General features: G+C 42.6%; 1 protein-coding gene and 1 long non-coding RNA gene across 2 annotated transcripts in view; one reads left to right on the plus strand and one right to left on the minus strand.

Moving 5' to 3' along the window:
* Nucleotides 1–5,302, minus strand: part of LOC145350568 (uncharacterized) — a 36,637-nt gene extending 31,335 nt beyond the window's left edge. Inside the window, exon 1 of the long non-coding RNA XR_013888225.1 lies at nt 5,209–5,302. This is a non-coding gene — a long non-coding RNA (uncharacterized LOC145350568). The remainder of the gene's footprint in view (nt 1–5,208) is intronic.
* Nucleotides 5,303–5,419: 117 nt separating this feature from the next.
* On the plus strand, nt 5,420–9,669 carry ttll2 (tubulin tyrosine ligase-like family, member 2). The gene is made up of 2 exons (XM_080199768.1): nt 5,420–5,486; nt 7,020–9,669. Exon 2 carries the CDS (start codon nt 7,044–7,046, stop codon nt 8,988–8,990), a length of 1,947 nt encoding a protein of 648 aa, XP_080055894.1. The 5' UTR covers nt 5,420–5,486; nt 7,020–7,043; the 3' UTR covers nt 8,991–9,669.
* The last annotated feature ends 1,051 nt before the right edge of the window (nt 9,670–10,720 follow it).

The raw sequence follows: 10,720 nt of genomic DNA on the forward strand, positions 1-10,720 counted from the left end.
CTGTATAAAAAATTGGACGTGTTTTTGCTAAAACTATGCTTGGTATGTAGTTCTCACCTGGTGGCATAATTATGTGCTAATACTTGATCTCCTTGTTATAATGAGCATTGTTTTGCTCTCACTTCTCGTCTAACAACTTGAGACTGTACTATCTCTGAAGTTTCTGCAGATAATTAACAAATCAAATGTGCTTCTCAACTTTCTCTTTAACTTTTGGTAGTCGCATGAGTAGTGATTCTATAAGATGACTAAAAGTTTTTCACACTACGTGATAACGAACCTTGCTCACCTGAAGCTTTAAAGAATGTTTCAAAAATTGTACAAATCTTTTATCTAATCATTGGCTGATGGATGATAAAGTGTGGATTATATATGCCACATACACTTTGAGATGTCCTAGGTTGGGTTTTGTTCTAACTTACTTAATTTTTTCAGCAATGCTTTATCTGGTCACAGGCCTCCGGTTTGAAAAATAACCCTCTACAACCACCCTCTGTCTTCTGTTACCCCAGTCCAATGCCGGCATCTCCACATTCTGCTATCAAGCCAATTTTGTATCCATTTGGCTACCTCACCCTGGATCCCATGAGATTTAACCTTATGCAACAACTACCATGTGGTATCTTGTCAAAGGCCTTGCTAAAGTCCATGTAGACAACATCAACTGCACCGCCCTCATCTACCTTCTTGATTACCTCTTCAAAAAACTCAAACAAATTTTTGAGACATAACTTTCTACTCACAAAGCCGACTGTCCCTAATCAGTCCTTGCATCTCTAAATGCCTGTAGTTCTTGTCTTTCAAAATACAACTTACCCACTGTGGATGTGAGGCTCACCAGCCTGTAGTTCCCAGGCTTTTCCCTGCAGCCCTTTTTAAACAAAGGAACAACATTTGCCACCTCTAATCTTCAGCACCTCACCTGTGGCTATCAATGATTCAAATATGTCTGCTGGGGCACTTGTAATTTCCTCCCTAGCCTCCTACAATGTCCTGGGATACACTTCATCAAGTCCTGGGAATTAATCTACCTTGATGCGCTTTAACATAGCACCTCCTTCTCTGTTACATGTACATCCCTCAGGTCATCACTATTTATTTCCCCAAGTTTCCTAATGTCCATGCTTTTCTCAACAGTGAATACTGATGAGAAATATTCATTTAGGATCTCACCCAACTCTTGTGGATCCACACATTAGGTGACCTTGTTGTGGCACAGACAGAGAACTAAATAAGTAACAGGAAATAGAAAGTTGGGATAAATGAGTAATTTTCAGGTTGGCAAACTATAATGAGTGGAGTGCCACAGCAATCAGTGCTGGGGCCCCAATTATCCACAATCTGTATTAACAACTTGGATGAAGAAACTGATTGCATTGTAGCAAAACTTGTTAACAATACAAATATAGGTGGAAAAGCAAGCTGTCAGGAGGATACCAAGAGACTTCAAATAGATATAGATAAAGTGAATGGGCAAAGCTTTGGTAGATGAGAGTATAATGTGAGCTTGTTCATTTCACAGGAAGAAATAGATAAAGCAAAATGGGTAAGAGGGCCAATCCATGGCTTACAAAGGCAATTAGAGAGAATATCTGAACTAAGGAAGAAGCATACAGATTGTCCAAGAAAAATAATAGGTCTGAGGATTGGCGGTGGTTTAGAATTCAGCAAAGGACCAAGAGATTGATTAAGAAGGGGAAAATACAGTACAAAAGTAAACTTGCAGGGAACATAAAAACTGACACTAAGAGTTTCTATAGATACGTGAAGAGAAAGGTTGATGAAGACAAATGTAGGTCTCCTGAAGACAGAAACGGGGGAATGCATAATAGGAGACAAAGAAATGGCTGTGTGATTAAATACATACTTTGGTTCTGTCTTCACAAAAGAGGACACAAAATCAGATGCCAGAAATGTTGAAGAATGCAAGATTTAGTAAGAGGGAAGAACTGTGGGACATCAATATTAGTAGAGAAATGGTGCTGGCAAAGTTGATGGAATTGAAGGTGAATAAATCCCCAGGGCCTGATAATCTACATCCCAGAATACTTAAGGAAGTGGCTCTAGAAACAGTGGATGCATTGGTGGTCATCTTCCAGAGTTCTATAGACTCTGGAACAGTCCCTGCAGATTGGAGGGTAGCGAATGTCACTAGATAGAAAATAGCAAATTATAGACCAGTAAGTTCAACACTGGCAGTGGGGAAAATTCTTGAATCCATTATCAAGGACTTCATAACAGAACATTTAGAAAGCAATGGCAGGGTCAGGCAGAGTCAGCATAGATTTATGAAGGAGAAATCATGCTTGACAAATCTATTAGAATTCTTTGAAGACGTAACTAGTAGAGTTGACAAGGGGGAATCAGTAGATGTGATATATTTGGACTTTCAGAAAGTGTTTGAAAGAGTACCGCAAAGAAATTATTGTGCAAGATTAAAGCACATGGAATTGGGGAAGTGCACTGAGATGGATAGAAAACTGGTTGGCAGAGGGGAAACAAAGAGGAGGAATTAATGGGTGCTTTTCAGATTGGCAGGCACTAACTAGTGGGGTGACACAGGGTTGGTGCTGGGACCCCAGCTAATCACAATGTATATTAATGATTTGGATGAAGGAACAAAATGTAACATCGCAAAGTTTGCAGATAATACCAAGTTGGATGGGAGGGTGAACTGTGACGAGGATGCACAGATCCTTCAGAATGATCTGCATAGGTTGGGTGAGTGGGCTAATCAATGGCAGATGCAGTATAATTTGGGCAAGTATGAGGTTATTCACTTTGGAAGCAAAAACAAGAAGGCAGATTACTATCTGAATGACTGTAAATTGGGAGAGGGGAGTATGCAGTGGGACCTGGGTGCACCAGTCACTGGAGATAAGCATGCAGGTGCAGCAGGCAGTAAACAAGGCAAATGTTTCAAATACAGGAGCAGATATGTGTTGTTGCAACTATACAGGGCCTTGGTGAGGCCACACTGAGTATCGTGTGCAGTTTTGGTCTCCTTTTCTGAGGAAGGATATTCTTGCTCTCGAGGGAGTGTAGTGAAGGTTTACCAGACTGATTCTGGGCATGGTGGGACTGATGTATGAGGAGAGATTGACTAGGTTAGAATTGTTTTCACTAGAGTTCAGATGAATGAGGGGGGGAAACTCATAGAGGCTTACAAAATTCTGACAGGACTAGACAGGGTAGATGCAGGGAGGATGTTCCTGATGGTGGGGAAATCCAGAACCAGAGGTCACAGTCTGAGGATTCAGGGTAGACCATTTAGGATGGCAGTGAAGAGACATTTCTCCACTCAAACAATGGCGAGCCTGAGGATTTCATTACCACACGAAATAGTTGATGCCAAAACATTGAATGTATTCAAGAGGTGGTTGGATATAGCACTTGGGGCAAATGGCATCCAAGGGTATGGGGAGAAAGCAGGATAAGGCTATTGAATGGGATGATCAGCCATGACTGTAATGAATGTTGGAGCAGGCTCCAAGGGCCAAATGGCTGCCTTATAAGAGAGGGGATTAAGGGTTATGGGGAGAGGGCGGGAAAGTGGAACTGAGCCACAACAGATCAGCCATGATCTTATTGAATGGCGGGGCAGGCTCGAAGGGCTAGATGGCCTACTCCTGCTCCTATTTCTTATGTTCTTATGTTCTATCTTCTATGTTTACTGGAGTTCTATGAGGATGTGTCTAGGGCGGTCGATAGAGGAGAGCCGGTGGATGTGGTCTTTCTGGATTTTCAGAAGGCGTTTGACAAAGTACCTCATAAGAGGTTATTGCAGAAGGTCAGGGGACTTGGAGTTGGGGGTAGGGTGTTAGCGTGGATAGAGGATTGGTTGTCAAATAGGAGGCAGAGAGTGGGGGTCAACGGGTGCTATTCGGATTGGCGGATGGTGACTAGTGGAGTGCCCCAGGGGTCGGTGCTGGGGCCTCAGCTTTTTACCATTTATATAGATGACCTGGAGGAGGGAACCGAGTGTAGGGTGTCGAAATTTGCGGATGACACCAAGATTGGGGGAACGGCAAATTGTGCGGAGGGTGTGGAGAGTCTGCAGAAGGATCTAGATAGGCTGGGTGAATGGGCCAGGAAATGGCAAATGGAATTTAATGTTGGCAAGTGTGAGGTGGTCCACTTTGGTAGGAAGAATGGTAGGAAGGACTATTACTTACGGGGCAAAAAACTGCAGCAGGCGATGGTGCAGAGGGACCTCGGGGTCCTTGTGCATGAGTCGCAAAAACCCAGCTTGCAGGTGCAGCAGGTGGTCAGGAAGGCGAATGGGATGCTGGCCTTCATAGCGAAGGGATTGAATATAAAAGTAGGGAGGTCTTGCTGCAGCTGTATAGGGCATTGGTGAGGCTGCAGCTGGAGTACTGTGTGCAGTTTTGGGCACCGCACCTGCACAAAGATATTTTGGCCTTGGAGGGAGTGCAGAGGAGGTTTACTAGGCTGATACCGGAGTTGAGGGGGTTGAGCTATGAGGAGAGGCTGAATAAACTGGGCTTGTATTCGTTGGCGTTTAGAAGAATGAGGGGAGATCTCATTGAGACGTATAAGATGATGAATGGGATGGATAGGATAGAGGTGGAGAGACTCTTCCCACTCAAAAAAGACAGTAGGACTGGGGGCACAGCCTCAAGACAAAGGGGGGGCGTTTTAGAACTGAGTTGAGGAGGAACTTCTTCACTCAAAGGGTGGTGAATCTCTGGAATTCTCTGCCCGTTGAAGTGGTGGAGGCTACCTCGCTAAATATTTTCAAGAAGCGGGTTGATGGGTTTTTGATAAGAGAGGGGATTAAGGGTTATGGGGAGAGGGCGGGAAAGTGGAACTGAGCCACGACAGATCAGCCATGATCTTATTGAATGGCGGGGCAGGCTCGAAGGGCCAGATGGCCTACTCCTGCTCCTATTTCTTACGTTCTTATGTTTCTAAACAGCATTAACAGAGCTCTGAAGAACTATCATACGGACTCAAAACATTAACTCTATCACTCGCTCCACAAATGCTGCCAGACACGCTGAGTTTTCCAGCATTTTTGTTTCTGTTCCAGATTTCCAGCATCTGCAGTATTTCAGAATATTGTTTAAATGGCCTAAACATTTACAGGATCGATGAGCCAAATGGCATTGTCTTACTTTTATTTCTCATGAAAAAGCAATATCACTGGAATTAGTGCTCCAAAATAACCTTTGAAATACTGTTTACCAGTTCAAACTCAGACCCCGCACTTGGGCAGCGTGACCGTTAGCCGGTGAACAATTTGAAGCTGGAGCTCGAGCTCTAACACAGCATTGGCAAACCCCGAGCCAGCAACCTCTAACCTCTGACACCGCACGGCTCTCGCCACTGTTGGGATGCAGGACGTGACGTTTAACTCAGTGACGTCACAACACGCGTTCCGTTGCCTAGCGACCGCAGAAACGGTTGAGAACCGAGCCTGAGATTTGCCGTTGCGGAGACAATTGGACTGGCGGAAGGAGGAGGTGAGTGTGAGGGTGGAGATGGGTAAAGGTGGCGGTGGATAAAGATGGAGGGTGAAGTGGAGTGGGGCTGGGGGCTGAAGTGGCGAGGGGGTGATTTGGAGGGGGGGGAAAGGTGGAGAGGGGGGTGATGTGAAAGGGGGTGAGGGTAGGGGGTGAGGGCATAGGGGGTGCGATGGGCAGCGAGGGCATAGGGGGACATGAGGGACGGTGAGGGCGTAGGGGTCGTGAGGGCTGGCAAGGGCATGGGGGCGCAAGGGCATAGAGGTGCACAAGGGGCAGTGAGGGTGTTGGGCGGTCATGAGGGGCAATGAGTGGACTGGGGAAGTGAGGGGCAGTAAGGGTGGAGGGGGGGCTGACGGGCCGTGAGGGTGGAGGGGGGGTTGCGAGGGGCCGTGAGGGTGGAGGGGGGGTGCGAGGGGCCGTGAGTGTGGAGGGGGGTGCGAGGGGCCGTGAGGGTGGAGGGGGGTGCGAGGGGCCGTGAGGGTGGAGGAGGGGGAGGCCGAGGGGCCGTGAGGGTGGAGGGAGGTGCAAGGGGCAGTGAGGGTGGAGTGGGGGGGGGGCGAGGGGCAGTGAGGGTGGGGAGGCAAGGGGCTGTGAGGATTGAGAATGGGTGAGGGGCAATGGAGGGGGGTGACAGACAGAGGGCAGGGGGATGAGCAGGGGAAGGGAGGCAGGATGGATATTCAGTTCAATAGAATTCTTCAATTAAACTAGTTTTTATTCAAACATTGAAATATTAGAATCAGAAACATTACAAATTAAAAATATTCAGACAAACATTCAATTAAGACAAATTTCTTTCGGCCAAAAGGAAGATCTCAGATTTCACCTACGCAGCAAATTAGCTATGAGGCACTCTCAAACGATCTCAGATTTCATGCCAAAAAGCAAAGTGGTTGTACTTTTTGTTATCAGATTATTCAGCCCAGCACTTAATTAAAAGAAATTTCATTCATTCACTGTTCTGTCAATGGCATGTCCTTTAATCAATTATAGCTTGACACCTTCAAATAGTGATCTATCATTCATCTGTCTGTTTTACGGAAGTTCTCTCCCAAAAATGGCTTCTTATGATTCAGCATTTCTCTAACCAGATTAAACTGACTCTAAAACAAGATGAAGGTGCCTTTATCTTTTGGCACTATTCCCCCCAGCCTGGATAAGTATGGGTAATTTACTTTGTTGCATAATTTGTGCCTGACTTGTGCTGGTATCTTTCATGAATAAATCTTTCACTTTACTAGCATGTTGCAAATTAATTTCTTAGAAACATTATTAATATATTACAGGTTTAAAACTCAGCAACTTCTGACTTAGGGATGGAATGGTACTTACTGCACCAAACGCTTATTCCACTCTAGTGGTCCGGCTTAATTATCAGCTGGACTAGATTATTGTATTTTTAGATTAATTTTAGCAATTTAAAAGTTGTTAATTTCATTTCCCTAACAATAGAGATTTTATTTGACTTAATGCAATTGTCATTGTCATGGTATTGGAATATTGTTAACTTTTATTTTTTCCTGCCTTAAGGGGTAGCGAGAATTGCATGGAGCCATGTCATATGACTATAGATCAGAAGATCTAACTACGTCATTGGTCTTTCGTCTCCATGAAGGCACTCCTGAAGTTGTCCGTAATGTTCTGCTTGAGCGTGGCTGGGTGGAATATGATGAGGAAGAACAAGATGAGAATGATTGGAATTTGTATTGGCGGTCTGGTTTTACTAGTGCAGAATATGAAAATATCATGCCTTGGCAAAGGCTGATACACTACCCAAAGATCGTAGGCATAACTCGAAAGGACAATCTTGCTCGTAATTTAAAACGTATGTCAGGGATTTATGGCTCTACAATATATAACTTTAGTCCTACGGCTTTCATTCTTCCCAATGATTACACCAAATTTGTTGCTGAGTATACAAGAGACAAGAAAGCAAATGGTGGAAAGCTTGGGTACTGGATATGCAAGCCTGTTGATCTCTCCCGTGGTAGGGGAATATTTATATTTCAAGATATTAAAGATTTGAGTTACAGTTGTTCTGTTATAGTGCAAAAGTATATCAGCAATCCCCTTCTCATTTCTGGTTACACATTTGATTTACGAATCTATGTTTGTGTCACTAGTTTCTGTCCATTGATAGTTTATATTTATCAAGAAGGTCTGGTAAGGTTTGGGACAGAAAAGTATAGTCTTGCAACTTTAGACAATGTATATGCTCACTTAACAAACACTAGCATCAATCGATTTGGACCTTCCTACACAACGGATAAAGAACGGGTTGGTTCAGGATGCAAATGGACAATGAGCCAATTCCGTGCTTTTCTGCATAGTCTGAATATTAATGAATTACTCATGTGGCAGAGAATAAGCAATATTGTGACAATGACTCTTCTCACAATTACTCCCTCTATTCCATCCCCTCCTAATTGTCTTGAACTCTTTGGCTTTGATATCTTAATAGATGATAACATAAAGCCTTGGCTTTTAGAAGTAAATTATAGTCCAGCATTAATTGTAGACTGTAATGCTGATGTAATAGTGAAGAAAGCACTAGTATATGACCTCATCGATCTACTGAATTATAAAGAGGTAGATACATTGCGCCAGCGTGGTTACCCTACTCCATGGAAATATAATGCACTTTCTCGGAGCCATCCTTCCTTTTGTGTAACAAACTCATTTAAAAATGTACCGCGTCTTCACTTAAACACTTCTAGAAGAGCATTTATGAACCCTTCAAAAGAAACAGGATCCACTACCCAAAACAATTCCCTATTATACTTCCAAAGAAGTTGTTGCCGATCTAACATGTACAACCAAGGTGAAGACCAGGAGATGGACTCCCAAAAAGCAGAAGAGGAAAGCAAATTTAGGGTCAGCAAAGAGTCATTCTCTCACTTTCCACATTTCACTGTGTATAACTCTGGGAAAAATCTCAAAAAGGTGTATAGTTCCTTAGGTGCTTCATCTGGCTGTTGTTCAGATAGTAAGGAATGTTCAAAGAATGTGAAGCTTATTAAATTACTGCCAAAGAAAACCGTGACTTCACAGTTGAGAGAGAAGATGAACAAAAGTTACGTGCGTACACAGAATCCAATGAACCAGGTAATGTTAGAAACAAGAACTGCACAGTCTGTTGGACATTTAAGTAAAATGGGCCCACGGTTCTCTTCAGTTAACTTGCAAAAATATAAACTAGCATCCATTCCTCTGTACAGCATTTCAGATATTGACAAAAAACCCATGAACCGCATAGGTGACTTTATACTAACATTTCCATTTAACGAAGTGACACTGAAGGCTTCTCAAGACCCTTTAAATCTAAGGACAATAATGCAGGAACTGCAGAAGATGCAGAAGATATTACAGGAACCAAAGAATGCAAAAAGAAAAAGTGAGTCCCAGCGGCCTGGCTCTTTTGATAGAAAAGGTAGTTTTGGTTCGTTCTTGTGGGGGCCACGCAATCCCCCATTGCTTAGTGAATATTGCTTTCAAAAGTAAATGGTTAAACTTTTGCCTTAACCACAATTGCTTCAATTTTATAATTGAAGATACTAAATTCTTCACAAAAGGAAGTACAATGTCTTGGGTTATTCATGCCTTTTTCATTTAAAAGAAGTTTACGGGTACTGGTCTAATTTATTTGAGTCTAGAAATCAGAATAAACTTGGGTGCTGTTAAACCAGTCATTACAAGTGATAGAAACAAATTTTGTTTTCGCACAGTATTACATTACAATTGTAAACATGATGGCACAAAGAAAAAGTGATAAATAGGGTGGCTATCACATGCTATACAATAATCATGTGACAATAATGTGAAACAACATTAATATTCTACTTATTTACAATAATATAATACAGTACACCTGGGCATTTTCTAATTATTATTGTAGTATAGTGCTTGAAATCGTAGGCTGGAATAAATCTTTAATAATCCAACCTTTAACCTGCTTCAATGAATTGTGTAACTGGTTATATTATTTCTTGTGACAACTGCTTATGTGTAATTTATCGTTAAGAGATCAGAAGTGGATAAATGCTTGTCACAATGAAACAATAAATGGTTGATTGAAACTTACCAAGATTGTAAATCTGAGCCATTTTGTCAAAGGATCTTTTCAAAGTTTCTGCTTATTGTATCAGTTTCAGGGGCATTTTAAAGACTTGCCAGACTTAGCAAAAGCTCATTGGTTCTGTACATAATTCTTTGAGAGTGGGCCTGGAGGATGCAGAGGCATAAAAAGGACAAGAGAGAATTGAAGGGACCGGAGGGGCTGAGAGTGATATGATATGAGGGGGCTTGGGAGATATGAGGGTGTGTACACTCATGTAGGGTTGGCATACTTACCTACCAAGCCCAATTTTCAAAGTACGTACTGAAGAAATAAAGCTAAACTGAAATAAATTACTAACCTAAATCTGAAACTTTTTAATTGTTGTGAGATCTTGGCACTCACATTAAAGTATAAAAGTTTGAAGTTTATTTGTCAGTATCACATGTAGGCTTACATTAACACTGCAGTTAATATACTGTGAAAATCCCTTTGTCGCCATACCAGCACCTGTCTGAGAGAATTTAACATGGCCAGTTCACCTGACCAGTATGTCTTTCAGACTGTGAGAGGAAACCGGAGCACCTGGAGGAAACCCACACAGACACGGGAGAACGTGCATACTCCGCACAGATTGTGTTCCAAGCTGGGAATAGAGCCCGGGTCCCTAGCATTGTGTGGCAGCAGTGCCACCATGCAGCCCCTGAGCTACCATACCGCTCCATAGGAATATTAATATGCTCACCTGAAATTTGAAATTTTGCTATTTTAACAGTAGCATTGCCTCACTTGTTTCACTAACAGTATTGTGGCTGTTTTAACAGTTGAGAGAAGAACATTAATCATTTCCACATTGTGCTATTTCAGAATTATTTTTGTCTAACATTTGTGTGTAATATTCTGTCTATGTCAGTAACATTTATGCCACACAAGTGTCAGGCAACAAACATCTGCAACAACAGAATCTAATTATCTCTCCTTAACATTCAATAGCATTCCCATCACTGAATCCCCCACTGTTGGTGGGGTTTTTGAGGTGGCCAGGTACCATCAGAAATTTCAGACAATACAAGACTCATGAAGCCAGTGTCTCAGTTTAAAGACATGATGTTTAGTTTGATCAGCGACGGCTAGGAGAAGTCATCAGAGGGTTAGGGCAACTCCCAAGATGGAGCAG

This window comes from Carcharhinus amblyrhynchos, chromosome 12 (assembly GCF_965287045.1).
Source record: "Carcharhinus amblyrhynchos chromosome 12, sCarAmb.v2.hapA, whole genome shotgun sequence".
Taxonomy (NCBI): Eukaryota; Metazoa; Chordata; class Chondrichthyes; order Carcharhiniformes; family Carcharhinidae; genus Carcharhinus; species Carcharhinus amblyrhynchos.

Excerpts from the sequence above, each read along its gene's own strand:
- ttll2 (XM_080199768.1), top strand. The coding sequence starts at position 7,044 with ATGTCATATGACTATAGATCAGAAGATCTAACTACGTCATTGGTCTTT.